Source organism: Antechinus flavipes, chromosome 5, assembly GCF_016432865.1.
Source record: "Antechinus flavipes isolate AdamAnt ecotype Samford, QLD, Australia chromosome 5, AdamAnt_v2, whole genome shotgun sequence".
Taxonomy (NCBI): Eukaryota; Metazoa; Chordata; class Mammalia; order Dasyuromorphia; family Dasyuridae; genus Antechinus; species Antechinus flavipes.
This window is the reverse complement of record NC_067402.1, coordinates 107818182-107840703: the sequence shown is the minus strand read 5'-3', so window position 1 is coordinate 107840703 and position 22522 is coordinate 107818182. Positions and strand designations below refer to the sequence as shown.

The 22522-nt window shown below is 39.2% G+C and overlaps 1 protein-coding gene across 1 annotated transcript in view; it reads right to left on the bottom strand.

Moving 5' to 3' along the window:
• Window positions 1-20144, bottom strand: part of FAM180A (family with sequence similarity 180 member A) — a 29842-nt gene extending 9698 nt beyond the window's left edge. The window contains exon 1 of the mRNA XM_052001339.1: window positions 19107-20144. Within this exon, the coding sequence (XP_051857299.1) occupies window positions 19107-19182 (76 nt within the window). The 5' untranslated portion in view covers window positions 19183-20144. The remainder of the gene's footprint in view (window positions 1-19106) is intronic.
• Window positions 20145-22522: the final 2378 nt, after the last annotated feature.

Here is a 22522-nt window from a genome sequence, read left to right as displayed (position 1 = left end):
TGGTACAAAGTAAACACTTAGTAAAGGCTTTTTTTTTCATTCATTCTTTTTTTTTAGTCACATGGTGGTTTTTGGTATCATTTAGTCCAAGCCCCTCATTTTACAGATGAGGAAACTGAGACCCAGATGGGATAAAAAGGACTAGCTCAAGCTAATAAATAACAGGCAGGATTTGAATCCAGATCTTTGGAGCCCAAATCCTGTACAGTTTTTATTATATCTGAGCTGCTTTTAACTTTCTTGGGTGTTCCACACACTGACATGCTTTGTCCCTCACTTTGTCCTACGTTTTTCCTTCCTTGGTGATGAACTTGCTGGGGGTTCCTAGGGATTAACTTTTTCTTCCTTGGCACTTTCAGTTGGGACAAGAATGAAGGCACAGAGAAAGAGATTCTTTGCAGCAAGGGAAGGAAAAATACATACAGAATTCCAAACATCAGCTCTCTGTGCCAGAAGAGATGAGCTTTCCTCGCTTCATTGCTTTTAGCCATAGTGCAAGTAAACAGTTTTTGGTGGTTTCCCTTGCTGTCTGCAGAATCAGGCCCTTCTCTTGTCCTGCAGGCCATTCCTGAGGGCAAGTTGTGCCCATAAGACAAAGGATAAAGGATGGTAAACTACAATCACATTTAGGAAAGACACGCATTGCCTTCAACACTTCCTTGCTATGTGACCATAAGAAAATCACTTAATCTGTGAGCCTCAGTTTTTTCATCTTCAAAATGGGGACAATCACAATTTGAAGAGGAAATAAGACAACATAAATTAAAGACTTTGTAAAAAAAAAAAACCCTTAAATACTATGATATTAAACTATAATAAAATTATGATATGGACAGGAAAGAAGGGGATAAGAAAGAAAGAAAGATAGAAATGAAAGAGAGAAAAGGAAAAAAATGGCACTTGGTAAGATTTGGCAAAGAGCGCTTCCCATAATCACCTTAGATTCCATTTGATAGTTTTTGGGGTGGGATCTTTACTAAATGTGTGTAAGGATAATAAAACTAACTAACATTTATATAGCTCTTTCTTTGTTCGCACTTTACAAATGTTATTTAATTTAAGCTCTTGGGAGGGAGATGCTATTATTATCATTTCTATTTTATAGATGAAAAAGTGAGGTAGAGAAAGGTCAATTAAGTGATTTGCCTAGGATTACTCAAGTAGAAAATGTCTGAGGCTGACTTTGACCTCAGTTTTTCCTGATTCCAGACCAGGAGCTCTAAGTCCACTGTACCACCTGATGCTGAGGGATGATGCTATTGCCTTTGAGAGCCAGGTTTGTGTTCTCAAATTATTCATTTGATTTATTTTCTCAGTAACCCCTGAAAGACTAGAGAGTCTTCAGCTTGAATTCCTATGAGTCTAGGTGAGTGTTGGGTCAATATTACCCTCTCTATGTCCCAGGTGAGCCTTTCTTTGAACTTTGCTCTTGTAATTTATGATGCCCTCTCTCACATCTCTGCCAGAAGATCTACCTAAAACTGCTATTTTCTCTATGAATCCTTCCCAGATGTCCCAACTCACAGCACCCTGGATCTCTTGGAGTCTTTATTTATATTTCTCTTTTTATCATTTTCTCTTTGTATTGTATTATAATAAAAACAGTGTGGGGCTGTAGAAAGACCTCTGTAATCATGGGACCTGGATTTGAATCCTATTTCTGACACATATTATCTGTGAGATGTTGGGAAGTTACTTTGCCTTCCTGAGTCTCAATTTCTTTCTCTGTAAAATGGAGGAGTTAGCCTAGGATAGTCTTTGTAATACTTTCTAGTTCTAATATGTTGATGCTGTGTATCTGAGTTTCCCTAACTCTCCCCCTCCCCCGAATATGATTTGTTGCAGTGATGACTGACTCTTTATGATCCTATAGGTGCTCAAAAAATGTTTGTGAATTGAATTTTCCCCAAAGCTGTAACTAGGATAAGGCAGTTGGGGCTTTTTTCTGATGTTAATTTAGAGGGCCTTGATAGCCCTTGTAGTCTTTCTAAGAGACAACATAGCTCAGCAAGAAAAATTAGTTAAAATGAGTTAACAAATGACTTCATCTCAGGTCTCTCCAGCAGTGGCCCCAAGGTCCTAGAAGTTCTTCCCAACGAGGTCTGTATTCAGGCTTTAAAGGGAGCACCCTCATGCTTTTTGCCTCAAGCACAGCCTGCATTGTCCAACACAACACAATTGTTAATAAAAATTGCTGTTTATGGCAATAAACATGCCTCTTATTGCTGTATATTGTATGTATATTTATATATATTCACTCATGGGAAGAAGGACTGGACTGTCTACTTGAATTTTCTTTTTCTATCCTCTCTTATTTCCAACTAAGTTTTGAACCCTATAGAAGGACACTATAACTGATTAGAAGATACTGATTTACTAAGAAAAAAATTTTTTTGGGCTAGATTTCTTTTTCTGGGCACAGGGAATTGAGGCCATTCAGCTGATCCCTAAAGTATTGCTAATTGGCTGCCATGGCCCTCCCCAAAAGCAAGACAGAGTGCTAGTGTCCCAAACTGGCCCTCGCTGTCTATTTGCGATCTCGAGATAGCTTCCAGGACATGTGCTGCTGCCAGGAAATCCCAGCTCGGTTGTCTTCTACTTCCTGAGGAGTCCAATCCACACCCTTAACCATGGAACCTTATACTAGGGTGAGAGTCTTATTTCTTCCCTGAAACAGATGTCTTTTCTTTCTCCGGTGCTTGATGAAGCCACGTGTAGGATTTTTAAAGAGATTATTGCTCCTCTTTCTAAATGCTCACCAATTGTAATAGTTGTGGTGGTATTCCAGGTCACATGTTCCACAGGCTAGGTTCACATAAGGTCTCTGAAGCTCTTCTTACAGGAGAGAGAATTGTCTCCATCTGTACCTACTGTCAGTGAGCATTTTGGAAATGTTTGCGTGACTCAGGGAACTCTATATAATCTGACTTCAAATGTTTCTTAAAAGCTGGTAAAATAAATAACACTGTAATACTTAAATAAAATTTCAGGAAAACAACAAAAGAGTTGTAAGACATTATAGGATGAATTGTTAAATGCACTTTTCAGAAAATAATTGTTCCAAGAGTTAGAGATTTCTTTAGGCTCAAGTTTAGGTGAATGGAATGAGATGTTGGTAAGTCTAAGTCTTGTGGTGATTGCAAGACTCATTTTACAGAAAAGGAAATTGAGGTTTAAATGACTTGATCATGGTCATATAGATAGTATTAGAGGCAGTATTTCAAACTGGTCTCTCCTGATTCCATATTCAGTGTTTTTTTCCCCCCATTTTATAGTATTACCTTGGGAATAAAAATTCAAAGCAAATAGTAATAATGTCATTGTTCAGTGATGTTCTGCTCTTTGTGACCCCATTTGGGGTTTTCTTGCAAAGATCCTGGAGTGGTTTGCCATTTTCTTCTCCAGATCACTTTACAGATGAGAAACCTCAAGCAAACAGTTAATTGACTTGCCCAAGATCACAGTTAGTGAGGCTGGATTTGAATTTTTTTATTTCAGATTCCGTGTCTTATCTTCTGCACCTCCTATCTACCGCCTCACTGCCCATCCCAATAGTAATAATATCTTCCTTTACATTGGGCTTTAAAGATTGTGAAGAGCTTTATAAATATTATCATATTTTATCTTCAGAACACTCCTGGGAAGTAGGTGCTGTTAGTGTTCCCATTGTACAGATAAAGGAATTGAGGCATTCAGTGATTATGTGACTTGTCCACAGCCACACAGTTAATAAATATCTGAAACTTGATTTGAACTTAATGCTTCCTGACTCCATGTCCACTGCTGTCTCCACTTTGATGTCTTATTAATGTTGGATCATCGGTATCATCTTTATAGAAAGAGGGCAGCTCCTAGATCCAGATGCAGAAGTGGATGTCCAAAAGGAGAGCGCTTATATTTTTAGTGATCCAGATGTGAAATTAGAATAAAAACTGGCCATAGGTGAAATTCATAGGATCATTGACGATTTACAATCTAGAAGGTACCCTAACACTCATTTAGTCCTACTCTCCTAGTTTACAGGTGAGGAAATGGAGTCCTATAGCAATTAGTTAAGTGACCGACCTATGGTCTCTAAGTAACAAATAGAAGTGGGATTCTAGCACTTCCAGAAAATAAAGGATTCAGAGCCAGACGTGATTTAAGAGATTTTGTATTCCATCTTTTTACAGAGAAGAAAACTGAGGGGGAGTTTCCTCCCTTTGTTTCCAAATCCCTGTGCTCCATGGGAACCTCTTTTTTCTCCCTCTCTCACATCGCTGTCCTGCAACTTTTGAGGCACTTGTATCTTCCCTTCAATGTAAACTCATCCTAGAAAGAGTTGGGTAGCAGTCATTTTTACCTTAGTATGAATTTAACTCAATGTTTGCCTCTCCTAGGTATATTTGTATTTAAGACTATATTTAATTGTGGGGAAAAATCTTTGTATCCTGGTAGAGTGCCCTTTCTAGGCCCCTAAAATCATTCTGCTTAGGTATTTGGTTCTGAGCAGAGCTGGTGTTCAGATGTCCAGACCTTCCTGTACTTTATCATGCCCCAAGTACCATAAGGATTTATAAATCCTGCAGATTTCCTGAGAGTTCTCAGTATACTGGGGAAAAGGCTTCCTGACTCAAATCCAGGTTTAATTCTATCACCAAGGAGCACACATTGGTGGAGCCAATCTGCAATAGTTTAAGTTCTCAGATAGATTCCTTTCTCTTCAGAACAATATGAAAAAAGTTCAGATGATCTTAGAGAATTATGATTCCCCTGTGCAATGGAAAGAATGTTGAATTTGGAGTCAGAGGTTTCGTTCAGTTGTTTTCAGTAGCTGTTTCAACTCTCTGTGACTCCATTTGGGCTTTTCTTGGCAAAGATACTAGACTGGTCTGCCATTTCCTTCTCCAGCTCATTTTACAGATGGGCAAACTGAGGCAAACAGGGAAGTGACTTGCCTAGGATCACACAGCTAGTAAGTGTCAGAGGTTGGATTGGAATTCAGGAAGATGCTCTGTGTACTGTTACCTAGCTGCCCCAGAGCCAGGAGACATAGATTTAAATCCAAGTTCTGTCACTTAATACCTTTGTGACCTTATAGAAGGTAGGGGCAGGTAGGTGATGCAATAGGTAGTGCTAGGCTCAGGAAAACCTGAGTTTGAATTTTATCTCAGATACTTATTAGCTATGTGACCCTGGACTTTTTACCTCTGTTTACTTCAGTTCCTTTATTTATAAAATGGGAATAATAACAGCCCTCAGAGTTGTTGTAAAAAAAAAAAATGAAATAACAACTGGAAAGTGCTTAGCGTAGTATCTGGCACACAGCAAGTCCAATATAAATGTTAGTTATTAGTTTCAGGGGCACTTAGTTTCCTCCTCTGTAAGAGGATAAGATTGTACCTCTAAGATAGCTTCCATCTCTAGATCTATTATTCCATGATTCTAAATATAATAGAGAAAGGTATTATTGCCCCTGGTCAGCAGCAGTGCAAAGTCAGCTTTAGGGTAGAATTCTCCAGCTCCTCAATATTTGCATACTTTTAATACCTAATACATGAGGAGGGAAGGAGGGTCAATATATTTCTCTTGGAAATGTCAGAGTTCCAGACGGAGGATTTTATTGAGAAGGAGGCTGTCTATCTAATGTCACGATAGCAAGGTGTTCACTATTTCAATATTTTGACTTAATATGCAGCATCTCAATGTTTTAGTACTTTGAGGTTTAAGTGCTCTTTTCCTTCCTCCAAATCTCAATCTTCCTCAAAATATAAACCCTTCCACTTCTTCCCTGAAACCTTCCTTGATGGACCCATCCTGTATTCATGTTTCCTTGTCCTTTGATACCTATTGTGTTATAGAGAATGTAAGTTTCTTGAGGGCAGGGACTACTTCAGGTCTGCTGTTGTTTTTTTATCTTTCTGTCTCTAGTGCCCAGCATACAGTAGGTGCTTAATAAGTGCTTGTTGATTAATAAAATTAAGTTTTTTCATCATTTCACAATCCTAAGTCTTTTGCCCAATCGAATTCTAAGCTATTCATGATCTGTGGCCAGATAATGTGGGGTAGTAGAAAGAACACTAGTACTGGAGATCATAGGATAGATAATACATCTAGAAATAGAAGGGATCTCAGAGTCCAGTTAGTCCAATTCCTTCATTTTACAGATGAGATAACTGAGGCTTAGGAAGGTAAAATAACATGCTCAGTAGATCAGGTCAATGAAGATTTATTAAGTATCTACAATGTACCGGGTGCTGTGCTAAACACAAAAACAGTTCTTGGCTTCTGGGAGCTCCCAGTCTAATGGGGGTCACAACAAGTGGACAGCTTTGTATAAACAAGAACTAGACAGGGCAATTTGGAAGTAATCTTAGGAGAAAGGCACTAATATTAAGGGGGATGGAGAAAGGCTTCTCATAGAAGTGGGATTATGGTTGAGATTTGAAGGAAGCCAAGAAATCAAGGAGGGGAACATTCCATACTTAAAGCAGAGCCAATTAAAAAAAGGAGATGTGGGAGATGAGTGTCTTGTTTGAGGAACAGCAAGGGGGCCAGTGTCATCTGCTCATAGAGCAAGTGGAGGGGGGGATGTTATTGTTTGTCCTTTGTGCTTGAAAAAGATCATGACATCATGGAGATGATGTTATGATATGCAAGTGAACTAAATTTAACTGAGGGAGGGTTGTGCAAATCACCCTAACTTTCCCCTCCAGAACCATTTGGGTCCAGTGCCAGATATAGATCAAAATGAGAGGAAATGACCCTGGATGAAGGGGGGAAATACATAAGGAAACAAGCATTTATTAAATACCAACTGTGTGCCACATGCTGAGTCAAGAGCTTTATTATCTCATTTAATCTTAATTTAAATTAATTTCATTTTAATTCCACCCTAAGAAATAGGTTGTAAGAAGACTGGAAAATAGTCAATGGTCAGGTTATGAAAGACTTTTAAAGCCAAACACAAGTTTTTTTTATTTGATTCTGGGGGTGACAGGGAGCCGTGGAAGTTTACTGAATAGATACCATGGTGAGACTTATACTTTAGGAAGATCACTTAGCCAGCTGAATGGAGAATGGCCTGACAGGAAGAGATTTGTGGCAGGTAGACACAGCAGTCTGTGTGTGAGGTGAGGAAGGTCTGGGTGAGCCCAATGGCAATGACAGGAGAGAAAGAGGCATCCCAGGGAATCTGAGATTTAGGTCAGCTTCTCTGACTCCAACTCCACCAGTGATGTTCTTTCCCCTCAACCTGCTTGTCCTTGGAAGATCCGGCTTGGAATTCTGGCTCCACTACTAGATTCTGAGCTGTCGTTGTTGCTATTATTGCACTCTGTGTGTCCCCTTGGACCACAGCACGACAATGATGTCCCTGGGTGTTCCTGGCAGTTCTACTGGAATGGCCTGCCATTTCCTCCTTCAGAGAATTAAGGCAACAGAATTGAGATGGCTTATCCAGAGTCACCTAGCTGGTGGGTGTTTGGGGCCAGAGTAGAACTTCGGGCTGACTCCAGGCCCAGGACTCTATCCACCAAGCCTTCTGGTTGCCTCCCGGGTCTCACTCTCTGAGGATAAGGATGCTTTCACTACTTTTACACCGTGTTATTTTAAAGAAAAATTTGAGGTTTCTTCCTCTTATACGTCTTCAAAATCAAACACAGAGCCAGAACTAAGACAAGTCAACCAAGGCTTTGTCTACGGGTGCCAGATTTTGAGAGTGCTGTTGGCTCGTGTAGTTGTCATGTGCTTTAAATCTTAAAAGAACCAACAGATCTTACTACCTAATTAGTAAGAGTAATTAGGTCAAATGGGGAGCTGTGAGATGAGAGTATATTTTCCTCTGTCTCCCAAACTTGCAGACCCTTCTTTACTCCCCACGACAAGAGCTGGCTTCTCTTCAGTTCTGACCTGCTTCTCTCTCCCACTCACTATCTTTGGGGCTTCTTGTCACTTGCCCCAGACCAGATTGTGCTATTTGCCCTGTTACAAAAATGGCTTTGTCTTAGGAGAGTGATAGGCACTTAGTAGGTCCTAGTGATTTCTTAAATCAATCAAAAACATTTGAAAAATTCCATACTTTAAAGCTTTATTTCTACTATCACTAAGTTTGTGTGGAGTACCTTCTGAGTTTTATTTTCCAATTACTCTCCACAACCTCCCCTCCCCCCAGCAGAACATTAAAATCCCTATTTTTATGAATATCCTACTCAGTGAAGTACACCCATTCACTCCTAAATTTTCTCCTCCAGCAACTGTAGAGATCAGAGGAGGGAGAGCACCAAATCTCTGACTTCAGAAGTCATCTGATAATGGCACAAAAACACATTGTCCTGAGTTCAAATTTGACTTACATACTTACTAGCTATGTGAATCTGGGCAAGTCACTTAATTCTGTTTGCCTCAGTTTCCTCATCTGTAAAATGAGCTGGAGAAGGAAGTGGAAAACTACACTAGTATTTCTTCCAAGAAAACTCCCAAATGGGGTCACAAAGAGTTGGACATGACTGGAAAACAATAACAAAAAGAAAGTTTCAGAAGTCTTCCTAGGACTGCAAGATTCCATCAGTCTTGGGACTCTATCTCATTACTATACCAAGCCCCTCTAATTTAAAGATGGGAATATATGCTTCAAACCCACCATTTAAAGAAGTGACCTCTCTCCATTTCTCACCTGGCTGCATTATTTTGAGACTTCTCTGGGTTCTTCACCATGTCCCTGAGTGAGTTATTTCCCCCAACCCCTTCCCAGATTTCCAGCTTCCTTTTATATGTTTTCTTCCTCTATTTGATTGTAAGCTTCTTGAGGGCAGATATAGCCCTTTTTTCATATTTGTATTCTCAGAACTTAGCACAGTGGTTAGCACAAAGTAAATAGTTAATAAATGTTTATTAACTGATGCCTAAATACAGAGTTGGAAACAAGGCAGTGTTAGAATTTGTTGTTCTCTTAGGTACTTTGCTTAAACAATGGGAGTCACTTGTCACCTGTTTTGTGAACGCATATTCTATGTAATTAGGCTTTTCTTAGGCTCAGATCACTTAAAAATGAATACATGAATGAATCTGATGAAAAAGCATTTAATAAGCTTCTATTTTGTGCAAGTGCTGAGCTAAGCAATGGAGATGCAAATAAGAAAATCTCAAGCAGCTTAAATTTTAATAAGTAGAGACAGTACTTATATAGGGGAATGGTGGCTAAGCGGTGGAAAGTCACTGAGGTATTGAGTAGATGGAGCCATAGAAGAGTACATTGACACACCTTTTCCAGTTACAAAGGCAGCATTGATTTGATTTATTCCAGAAATGGAACAAATGTGTCTGTGTGTGTGGGGTGTGTGTGTATTTGGGGAAGGGGAAGGGCAGTACAGAACATAGTTATATGCCACACGATTGATTTAACTATTTTCTACAAAAATATCTTTTTATCAAATTTATAACTTATTTTTATTAATCTTTAATTTCTCTTTTGATAATACTAGTGCACACATTAAAATAACATAAGGAGAAGTCAAATGGTCTTCTTATTTTATTTCACCATTACTAAATTGTGCTTATGCAGGTCTTTTTTACCCACCGTACTAATCTTAGACATTTTCTCAGTTTCCATTCCCTTCTATTCATTCATTGATTCATTGAAGTGTACGTGTTCACCATGTCCTTAACACCATGCTTAACTATTCCCTTCTGCCTGGAAGATACTGCTTTTAATTTCTCCTGGGAAACACTATGCTTGTTTACTGTTCTGAGCTGTCAGACCCTCTATGTACCTCAAGCCAGAAACTAAACACTCCCCAAATGGAAAACGTTGAATGGAACCCTTGATGAACTTTTTTTTCATTTTATAATCTGGCTTTTGTCCCTCATCTATGGCTGATTGATATAGATTTTCCAAAGGGGGTAGCCTTCCTCCATACTTTCCCACCCTCAACTCCTGAACAGTAAAAATATATCTGAACACACCAGAACAATTTGTCAAGATGAGAGCATGGGAAAACTGCCTTCTCTGTTTAGCAGTAAGAAACAGTGGTATTAGAAAAGCCTTCCAGCAATGAATCCAACTGCATAATATAGAATGCCATTTACAGCATTACATTCAATATATTTTTCATGAATCAGACGAAGCAACTTTTTATGGAAATGAGAGTGGGTGTGGAAGGGAAAGGCTTTCATTTATAAAAGAGCTTATTTCAGGTCCTGCTGATGTAATTTACTTTTTGCTTCTGGGCCAGGCCTTTTTAGAAACAGCCCTGTTCTGGGGAAGCTGGAAGCAGAGCCCAATACAGTGGGGTCCTCTGGGAGCACACATGTGGCCACTTGTGAAAGGAATGGATGCTAGCCAGCTTCCCTTGGCCCAGGCCCGAGCCCTCCACGTTGCACATGTGGTTAACTGAATGGAGGTGCTGCAGAGCACTAGAGCAGAATGAATGGAGGAGTAAATGAGGGGGATAAAGAATGGTCTGCCTACAAGCCATCATCACCCCCTGTCCCAGGATGTCCGTGAGGGAAGCTTGTGTGAGCCAAACACAGTTAGAAAAGACTTGTAAAAATGAACTTGCTTCCTACAGATGGCAGCAATGCAATGATCCCACTTAATCAAATAAAGCTTTCTTTTTTATATTAATAATTGTTTAATAACTTTTCCTGTGACATTTTGAAGGCTGACAATGTATTAAGGCTCTTTGAATATTGGAGATGATCTCACCTGTGTCCTCTGAAAGTTGATCAGAGAAGACTCTGTACTGGGAAAGGTGCCAGGGGGACCACAAAGGAGTGGCTAGCTCCCTCTGGCTAGCTTGCCTGGCCACAGGTGACTCATTCTTTCTCAATCCAACTGCCAAACAGATATTACTACTAGACCAGAAAGCTACATTATGGGGCTGAATCCTAGAAAGCATCCTGCAGGCAAGCTGGGAGCAAGAAAGGGTCTTATCACAAGAACGTTTTCACAGGGTCTGGTTCTAGAAGGGTTTTCTTACTCAATTCCCTCCTTTTACAGCTGAGGAAACTGAGGCTCACAGAGGTTATGTGTTCTCATTAGCTTAGGTAACCCTTTGCGCGGAAAATCCCTTTATCATGCAGATTGGAAACTCAGAGATAATGTGTCCAGAGCAATACATGAATGTGAACTATTATCTGGCAGGATTTGAATCTGTATTCCTCTCCAAGTCAAGCCCTCTATCTATTGTTGCCTAATAGCCTTAATCTTTCTTAGGATGTGCTCAGATGATATGGGAGGTCAGATTGTGCATATTGATGCTAGGAAATCCTAAACTTCAGGTCAGTTCTAATTAGTATGACAACTGGATTGGACAACTAGATTCTACTTTAAGATTTACTCTAAAACTAGAATAGTTTCCAGGTTCAAAGGTTCATCAAACTGGAAGGTGCATTGGATGCCATCTGATCTGGCTTCTTGATTTTACAGAACCCCATTTTACTCTAAAATCCGTAGAGTTGGGTTGTTTTTGTACAGTGACAATTTCATAGCCTTTGACAGTCCCTGCGCTTTTGTAGCACTTTATTTTGCAGCTCTAGCACAGAGTTTTTTTGGAAGAGGTCTATGATTTTATCTTTGGGGCAACTCCTTTTATAGATTAACAATTCACTTTTAACATTCAACCTTAGCCAGATATGAGAGCATATTCCTGTAATTCCTGCTACTGGGGAGGCTGAGGCTGGTGGATTGATTAAATTTGGGAGCTCTGAGCTATACTAGGTTAAGCTGATTGGCTGTCTAAGTCTGGGACCAATATGAAGGGAAGGGACTATCCAGCTACCTAAGGATGAGTAAACCAACCCATATTGGTATCTGAGTTGATCATTAGTGGGATTCTTGAGTGGCACTTCTCGCTTGGGGAAGATGGAACCAAATCTCAAAAACGAAAATAAACAAAAAGCATATAATCTTAGTTCCCTAAGTCAGTGAATCATTGAATGATATAGAGTACTTGTCCAAGGATACACAGCTAAAAAATATCAGAGGTAGAATTTTTACCCAAGTCTTCCAGATTTCAAAGCGGGCCACTACTTGGGATATACTCAGAGAGATAAATTATTTATTAAGATTTGCTAGGTTCCAGGCTCTATGTACCTAAGATATTATTTATCTGTCCAAGCAAACAAATGAAATAAAACATAGGAATATAGGCTAGGAGGGTCAGAAAAGAAGAGAGCTGAAAAACAATAAGGGGCACACCTGGGTGGCTCCAAGGCATAAAATTTGGGAGAGTCAACAATGGAAATGAGCATGATAGACATGCTCACTTCCTTAAATGTAGATTATAGGAAGAAACTCATAGAATGGAGGAGAGGTCTGAAGAGGTAGAAGCAATTTACAACTTGAGAAGATACCTGAATGGTTGGGGTAGAGGTGTAAAAGACTAGGTAGAACTGAATTGGAAGTGATCATATAAGATTACATTTTGAAATTATATAAAGTTATAATTATTTATAACTATAATTTATAGATACTTACAAGTCTAAATTAGAAGCATAGTATCTGGCACATAGTAGGCAATTAATAAGTTTATTAAGTGACTAATAATGACCATCCACAATTCCAAAGGACTCATGATAAAGTTTGCTATCTACTTCTAGATAGAGAGTTAATGCACTCAGAGTACAAATTGAAGACTCTCTCTCTCTCTCTCTCTTTCTTGACATGGATAATATGGAAATTTGTTGATATTTGTAATGAGTTCTCTTTTTATTACTTAAAAAAGATAAGTATCTTATTGACAAATTAGATTGGAAGCCCAGTGAGGTTAGGGATTGGATTGTTTAGCAGATGTTTGACAGATAGGTTGTTGATTTGCATGGTACAATTGAATTTTGAATCATGGGATCCACTTTTTCATGATGTATTAGGGAATTCATGTAACCATATTCATGTAACCATAGATTAGATGATCTCAAAAGAACGTTTTAGTCCTTGGTCCTTAATCCCTTGATTCCATGAAAATGAACTCAGTTAATGAAGGGCAGAATCAGTACTGGCTCTCTTTACTCTCAGACCAGAATGCTTTTGCTATAGGACCCCTCCAGGTCCAGGATATCCTCTAGGTTCTTGGAGGCCTGAATTTGGTCCCACTACCACCTTTTCTCCAAAACAGTGTAGATTTTCTAGAACCCCACCCTTGGTACCCCATGGATTTCTGGGTCTGGACTTAGCCCCAAATAACTTTTTCCTCTACTTGCAATTCAAATGCTGCATCCAGTGGGTCTCGTGATATGCTAGTTCAATTCCAAAACTCACAGATGGCCTGAAGAGTAGCTTCAGAATGCTATCTGGCCAACTGAAACCTCTTGGGTGGAAGGGGTACATAGTATTGGAATGCTCTGTTTGTCAGAGAATATTAATCAGTGGAATTGGGGATGGGGGAAGCAAGGGAGAGGTAAACTCCCTTCACAGAAGTCAGTATGAAGGAATGGGACCCCAAGCTGGAAAAGGAATCAATCTCTAGATGCACCTGGACTTGAAGAGAGTTTTCCATGTGTTTCTTCTTTCCCATTGTCATGCTCATTCTTTGTTGGGCGAACATATAGACTTCATGGAAGGTCCCTTTTGTAATGTCTATATTGCTGCCATCAAGCTATTAAAACTGACATCAAGATCTTAAAGTACTTCAGTTATCTCCTAATTTTCTGTCTCTCTTTTTCTCTTCAGAGCATTATTCTTTGAGGTTTGGAAAAGAAAGGGAAACCAAGTAAAAGAAATAGAATTACAGCATATACAATTGTGAAATGACAGACTTTGGAAATTTGACTCCAAAATACTCTTGACATGGTCAAAGAAACTAGTGCTTGCTTACTAGACATCCATCTGTCTAACATCTAGGCTAGATCTGGTTAGATCTGTCAGTCAGTTAGTCAACACATTGCTTCAGTAGAATGACTGTCCTTTTTCCTTGGAGAGGTGGTGGTTTGGAGGAAGGACACTATTGAGAGAAGAATCAGATTCAAATCTCAGCACTGTCCTTTAACAATTCATATGATTTTAAGCAAGTCATTTTAGCTATTTCAATAGAGAAGGAATTGGAGGGATGGTCATTTTTTTTGTTTGTTTTTTTGAGAGGGCTAAGTAAGTATTACGTATCTGAGGTGGGGATTCGAATTCAGGTCTTCCCAGTTCCAGAGCTAGTGCCACTGTGCCAATTAGTTGCCAAAAATGACACTGATTTATTTGTGTCTCCCCTTCCCCCGTGTACTTTCTTTAAAAGGTAATTCCCACTGTTTTCTGAAGGTAATTTTAGTTGTCTCTCAGACACAATCTCTCTTAAGCATGTGATCCAGTGGATTTTAAGGGCTGAATTTAAAATTGTTTCTTTTAAATTAAAGAATATCAAATGACTGTAAAATATCTTAAAGTTCTCCGCCTCAGTTTCTCATCTGTAAAATGGGGATAATCATCTTTTTATTACCTACTTCGCTGTGGTATTGAGGAAAATACTTTATAAACTTTTAACATGCCATAGAAACGTGAACTATTATTAGACTTTTCTCAGCCCAATGCAGGTTCGTTTCTATTTTGAAACTGGCTGCTTTCTGCCATTTTCCAAAATCAGAATTTCCATTTGTCATGAGTCGACCACATTAGCATGACTCCACCCAGATTTACTGTCATGGTGCCCCACCCTCATTACCATGGAAATATTTACAGCTTTACAATACACACCCAACACTTTCTAGTCTGACAACTTTACCCTATATAAAGATATAGGTGACCATTATTATATAAACATTATTAAGGGATACTTCAAGCTACATTCTAGGGAATATATAGAATCATCCTTTTTAATCCCAAAGTAATTAGACCAGAAATTCTTTGCTGGAAAGCTCTAGTTTACATATTCATTACCTGCCCAGGACTGAATCTTTGAACATATTCTTTCACATATTTTACATCTCTCTGGTCCTTGGTCCTTTTCTGTCCTTTTTCTCTTTCTGACTTTTCCCACTTTCTTCTTTATCTCTTCAAATCCTTTCTCTCTTAAGATATCGTTACCTTCTGTTGTAATGAAAAGCATGGGGATTATATGAAAGAATATGCAGAAAATGTTATTTGGCATATACATGGTCTCTAGCTCTAGATTGTAGAACAATCTTTGATAAGTACCTGAAAATTTCTTCCTTCCTCCATTCTTTCCTTCCATCACCTTCATCAAGTAGCATACATTGACTTATCAGAAATTTGACATGGAGATAGAGAGATATCCTGGATATCAGAGAGACTTGGATTCAAGTCCTGCCTTTCACACACATATTTTCTGTGTGACCTGAGTAGTCACTTAACCTTTCAGTTAGGTTCTCTAAGGCTGCAACTTTCAGTGCGCTAAGGTTTCAACTCTTAAGATAATATAATGCTGATTTGCACTTAAAGGAAATTTCTTACCAGTGCTTCCCTATATTAATAAAATCACTACTTTAGTCCTTACCTCTATCCTACAAGGGGAAAGAGATGGGTTTATCATAGATTTATCATTGTAAGGGATCTCAGAGATTATCTCATTCACAGTCATTAAAAAAAAATTTTACATGAGAAAACTGAAGCCTTGGAGATAGGATTCTAACTCAGGCCCTCATCCTTTCCACTTTAGCTCACTGTATATTATTCAATGTCAACCATTTGTTCTTTGCCCATCTTTGTCCAAAGAAGATGAAAAAGGTACGGTTGTTTTTACTTTTGGAAAGGAGATAGAAGGAACATATTCTAGTGGGGATATGTGAAAGTTCTCAGCTGTCTGTCTTGCTGAAAGGCAGGATGAAGCTCCAACCCTTTACCTGATTAAAAGGAAGGTACCTGGAAGACTGATGAGGAGAATTCAAGTGAGAGACATTTTCTCATGGAGGGAAAAATCACAGCTGTTTGAATCAGCCAATGTATTTGGTCTACAAAGTGTTTTTTAAAATGAAGCATTTCTAATAATAATAATGTTATTGTTTAGTTTTATCTAATACTTTGTGATCCCATTGGGATTTTCTTGGCAAGGATTCTGGAATGGTTTGCCCTTTCTTTCTCTATCCCATTTCACAGATGAGGAAACAGAAGCAAATAGAAGGTAAGTGACTTGCCCAGGATCTTACAGCTAGTAAGTGTCTGAAGCTAGATTTGGACTCAGGTTTTTCTGACTCCAGGAATAATCATAATAATAACAATAATAACTTGCTATTTCATTTTACCCTCAGAACAACCCTGGGAGGGAGGAGCTATACTCATCCTTCTTTACAGATGAAGAAACTAGGAAAGAGGGGTTAAATGAGGTGGTCAGATCACACAGCTAGTAAATGTCTGAGGCTGGCTTTCACCTCCAGTTCTCCCTACCTCCACTCAAACACTTCATCCATTCTCCAATGCTGCTGCCCATCGCAGAGAGTTGACCACATTTATGTGACTCCACCCAGCACCTAACACAATATCTTGTTCATGATGGGGACTTAAAGATCATTTGTTTAATGAATGAATGAATGAATGAATGAATTAGAAAACACTATGCCTTCATTCCTGAGTTGTGGAGGAAAAAGAACAAATGTAACTTTGTCTAGAATATAATTAAGAGCTAAACGATATGGTAGAAATCAGTAGATAGTGCTGGCCACCTACTTTACTCAGAAAGTATCTCTGTGAACTAGAGTTTCTTTGTGGAGTCAGCCATACAGACAGCTGGGGAGTGTGTGTAGGGGTGCGGGGGGTGGGGGGGGAGAGAGATAAGCTTCTGATTATTTACCTAGTTTTGAAGAGGGGAAAGTATGATTTGGTGCAGCTGTCATACTCCTTCCCATCCCTTCCTTACTCCCCTATGTGGATGAATGAAACTTGTGCTAAGCACTGGGCTATGGCTGATGTATTTATGAATAATCTGCCCAGAGAATGAGGGACTGGTGATTTGCCTCTTCAGGGTTTTCCCTTGTGAAATTTGGTATAAAAGAAAGTTTGTATCCTTGGAAGGAATAAATCCTGGTTCTAGTCAGCATCTCCTCAGAAATTCACTCTCTGAAAGTCCATGTGATCCATGTAAATCAATATTAAAACCACTTTATTAAGCACACACTATATTCAGGACACTGTTTCTATCCTTAAGGAGCTTACACTCACAGAATTATAGAATTAGAGTTGGAAAGACAGTAGAGGTCATCTAGTTTCTCTTTCTTATGGATGAGGAAACAAATTCAGAAAGATAAATAGTAGTTGGAATTTGCATTCAAGTAGCTGACTCCAGAGACAAAGTTCTTTTCATGGATCTACCCTTTTTCTTTTCTACCAGACGGAGTAGATAGTTTTAGCGCCTAAAACTAAAAAGCTTAAAGTTTAAAAGTTTCAAGTTCTTGTAGCGCTGGGAATGGACAGGATGTGGCGGTGTGTGTGTAGGATGAGTGTGTAAGTGGTGGTGATGGGTGTATGTGTGTGGGGGGGAGGAGGGGGGAGGGAGGAAATGGGGGGAGGGAGTGATGGGGAGCAGAAATGACCAGCGCAGTCAGAAAGGTAAGACCCAGAATTCCGCACTGCGAGCTGGCCGAGCTCCATTCTTTCAGTCTCTCAGGAGTCTCCAAGATCTCAGGTTTAGAAACGAGAGGATTAAGAAGGGAGAAAAGGGGGGGAGGCTGGGGGGGGGGGCGTCGTTCTTTTCTTTTGTTTGGGGAACAAATACCTACCCGGGGAAATGCTGCTGTGTCGGCGGCTTATTCTCAGGCGCCTTACGCACCCCCCCTCTCTGCTTCCGTTCCCCTCCCTCCCAGGTTTGGGAGAACCTCCGAATCCCGGTGCTGATTTCCTTACCATCTGGGCTTGCATTAAGCACCTTCTCCACAAATCCAGTCCAGTGGATTACCAAAGGAGTTCACTTCTAGGCAACCACGATCAGTTCCTGACCTCGGAGGGGTTCTAATTAGAAGCGGAGCCTGCGGGGTTGGCGTTATTGGTCAAAGTGATAAATTTAACTTGAACTACGGGGTCTTGCCAGCCCCGGCTTCGAGAGGGTTGTGGGTCCTAGGAATGCAAAGTGGAGCTATTTCCTCTGCCCTAGCTGCTAGCCCAACTTCTGGGAAGTCCAATCCTGGGGGAAGGAATATTAGCAATACGGGGAAAAAAGAGTCCCTCTTTTCTCAATGGGGAGGTCTTGCTGATCCCTTCCCATTGCAGAGAAAGTTCCTTTTTGCAAAGAGAAATAGCACGTTATTCATTTGATAATTACAAGAATATGATTGTTATCCCCATTTTACATACGAAGAAACTGAGAGACAGTGGAGAAGTGACTTGCCTACAATCACATAGCTAGTAAATGTCTGAGAACTAAATTCTTCCCAACTCCAAGTACCAACATTCATTCTATCCACTGTGCCACCTGGCTAGCCCATTTGTTATAAGCATTTTCTTTATATATATATTTTCCCCCCCATGGGAATGAAGTAATGGAAGGGAGACAAAATACTTCGTAATTTAAAAGCAAATTAATTTTAAAAATTGATTAATTAATTTAAAAAAACCCAGAAATTAAAGAGAAATAGTATGCTTGTTGATTTTCTTGTTAGAAACACGTCCCTCCCCACGGTGACAGCTCTGGCTAGCTAGAGAGATGATCAAAGTTCCCGCCAATAGTCAACCTCACCTCTAGGCTAGAAAGCTGGGCAAGGCAGCCTTCTACCAGCTAGAATGAAGGCACCATCACTCTGCATCTCCATGTGCAGGCTGGCTGGTCCCTTGAGATGCAGAGCACAGCACCTGCTCACAGCTGGAGAGAGGAAGGGTCCTTCTCAGCTAGAGCAGCTAGTGTATCAATGAGAGAGCTGGTAAGGTTTTCTTGGGGCAAAGGAAGAGAGGGAAAGATTCTGTCCTATAGCACCAAACAGGTCTTCTTTGGCTCCTGTGCCAAGCTCTCTCTCTGCTGCCTCATTCCTTCCTTCCCTCCTCTCTTTTTAAAAAAAAAAAAAAATAGTATTATTTCTCTCTCCACCTGCTGCCATGGGACAAAAAGGTCAGGCCTTAGAGAAGGGTAGTCTAGTGAAGTTAAATGAAAATAGAATAGAAAATTAGAATGTTCTGGGGTCCTCTTTTCCCTTCTGCTCCCCCCCATAAACATTTAAAAAAATTTGGAGAGGAAAAAAAAAATCCATAATAAAAGGCAACTCACCTCTGCTCCATCTGCGGGCCAGGGTAGCCTGAGCATTGTAATATAGCAGCAGAAGCATTAAGGTCTTCCAACACATCTTTTACTTCAAGAAGAGAAAACCACTTCTAAAACCACACAGAACCCCAATATCTGTGGATGTTTCAGCATATAATTCGACTAAGAAGTGTGTATATATCTTTTTTACTGCCCTTCCCCTCTCAGAAATGGAGAAACGCCTTCCCCTTTCCTTAGAAGGAAGGGCCTGCCTGCCCTCCTGGGTGGGACAGAAGTCAGCACCTCTTTATCCAGCTCTCCCTGGAATTGGGGGACTCCGTTTTCACAGACAGACTCTGTTTTTGAGCACATCTGGAGTGACTCATGGGGCATGTGATTTCCTTGGCAGAACGGTGGATAAATATAATTTCTGTACTTAAGTTCCATGTGTTGGATGGACCCACTGGAACTTTTCTTTAGCAAACAGACACGGGGAACTTCATTAGGGAGCCTGGTAAAAGGTTGGCTGAGTACTCTACGGTTCCTGGGACACAGTAGCTGGAATTGGAGAAAGGATGAGCAAGGCTGTCTAGTCTAGGATGGAAGGATCATTGCTTTGGAGACAGATCTTCAGCAAGCTGCCTTTAGCTCAGCAAAAGCATTTTGTCGCCTAGAGGCAAGATGTCAATTAGATGCCATTCCTTAGGGACAGAAGTAGGAATTTCTTGCTTGGGGCTAAGCCTGAAAGCTGTTCTCTGAAGAATGAAAGGGAGGGAAGATCCCAATTTTGTTATCAGGCTAATAAGAAAGAGAAGCTCTGCTGAGAGGCATCATGGTATTGTGGAAAGGGTACTAGACTCAAGGTCAGAAAGATCTGGGTGGAAATTCCACCAGAGAAACGTATGAGCTATGTGAGCCATAGCAAACCTTTTGATCTTGGTTTCCTTATATGCAAAATGGGAGAGACCAGTTAATTTTTAAGGCTTAAATCTACAATCTTCTGATAAGTGAAGGTAATAAATGTTCTACAGATAATCTAGTTGCAGTGGTGTGCTAAAAAAAAAAAAAAAAGTATGCAGAGCACATTTTAATGTGCATTTTTTATATTTTCTCCATCACTTTCTTGAGTAGGAAGTACAGTAACTCTGTGTCTGGAGTTGAAAAGATCTCCAGCCTCTGACATTATTTGGGTGACTTTGGGCAAGTTACATACCTTTATTTATCTCATTTTACTTAAATGTAAAATTGGGATAGTAATAGCATCTACTTTGCAAAATTATTGTGAGGATTAAGTGAGATGGTATTTGTAAAGTGCTAAATACTTATTAATTTCATTTCAGTCTAGATTTGTAGAATTTTCCAATTTTTGTGGCATAAATGCTCACACTGAAAATTTAATAATCAGCTCTTTGAAGAGCTATTTGAGCTGGCTCCAGCACATCACTAGAAGTAACCTAGATCAGGGAATGCTTAAAACTGGAACTTCTGATCAGTACTTTCTGTCCTTCTCCAGTCCCCTTGGGCTATGATTATATGACTGTCTTTTCTATCTATCTAAATAATTGGAACTTAAAATTTTTATTACATTTAAAATGATTTTATTTAACATTTTGTAATTTGAAAAATTTATTTCTATGTATTGCTACAGAAGTTAGATTTTATCACCTGTCTCTGAATTTCTAATTTGTGTTTATAAACAGAATAATTGTCCTTCATCTTTCTCTGTTTTACTTGTATTAATATATAGCTAGCTGTTATATATTTACTTATGTAAATGCCTTTGTATTATATTTGATACTTCACAGATATTAATATTATATTTGACACTTTACAAAACACTTTACAGACATTATTCCATTTGATCCTCATTACAATCATGGGAGACAAGTGCTATTATTATCCCCATTTTATAGATGAGGAAACTGAGGCACAGAAGCTAAATGACTAGGGTCACACAATTGGTAAAGGTAACTATTGTATCTCCTAGCTACCTGGTGGCAGCTATTTATTTTATAATATTATTATGGTACATTACAGTTATATTGTTTTATTCTTTTATAATATTAACTACATTTTAAGTTAGTCTTGACAGCTAGACTATAAACTCATCAAAGATTGTCCCCTTAAAAGTTTTTTTTAAATTTTATTTGTTTTTAATACACATTGCTTTATGAATCATGTTGGGAGAGAAAAATCAAAGCAAAAGAGAGAAACCATAGGAGAAATAAGAAAACCAGAAAAAACAAGTGAACATAGCATGTACTGATTTTACATTCAGTCTTCTTAGTTCTTTTTCTGGATGCAGATGGTATTTTGTCTATTGGGATGCCTTTGGATCATTGAATTATTGATAAGAACCAAGCCTTTATACTTGATCATCTCACAGTCTTGACATTTTTGTGTAGATTGTATACCTGGTTCTGCTTGTTTCATTCAGCAACAGTTTGTGTAAATCTCTCCAGGCCTTTCTAAAGTTAGCTTGTTCATCATTTTTTATACAACAGTAATATTCCATTATCTTCATATACCACAACTTATTCAGCCATTCCCCAGTTGATGGGCATCTATTCATTTTCCAATTCGTTTTCACTTTTTGAACTGACAAGAGTTATGAATTTCCAGTCTCTCAAATAGTAATAATAATAATAATACTTAACATTTATATGTGCATCCTATGTATCAGGCATTGTCCTAGGTACTTTACAAATATCTCATTTGATCTTCACAGCAACCCTTAGAGATGCATGTTATTATTTTACAGATGAGGAAACTGAGGCAAATAAAGGTTCAATAACTTGCCAGTGTCACCTAGCTAGTAAATGTGTGAGATTGAATTTGAACTCAAATCTTCCTGACTCTAGACTGAACATTTTCTGCCTCATTATTGTCTTATCTCTAGAATAGAATAGAAAAAATAAGGACCAAGGTCTGTGTCTTGGGGGCCATATGGCCTCAGAGGAGAGATGGATCTAAAATTTTCCTCTTTATTGCATGATACACCACCAGACATCATGAATGAAAAAGTCATTGAGCTCCTCCAGATGTGAATGAAACCAAGAGGCTCTGGTTGTTGCTGATAGACCGTTTTATCTGTTCCACCCCCTAACCATCCCATTTAAGAACTCTCCCCATATTTATATAACATGTCATTCCCTTACATTTCATCATGATTAATTTCTTAGAAGGGAGCTCTTCTATGAGGAGATGTTATGTCAACCAACCAAGATCCTCTAGATCTTCATTAAATAAATAAGATTATGAAAGATATTATTACAGAGATAACTGCCATAATCCAGGGAATATGAGAGTGATAATTGTTGATACACTCATCCCTCCCTCCCTCCAGCTTTATTCCCCCCAAGTTTGTGACACCCTCTTCCCCAGTACATTCAGAGAGGTTGGAGAGAACATATAGTTTAGGAGTAACTGGAAGGTAGAAGTCC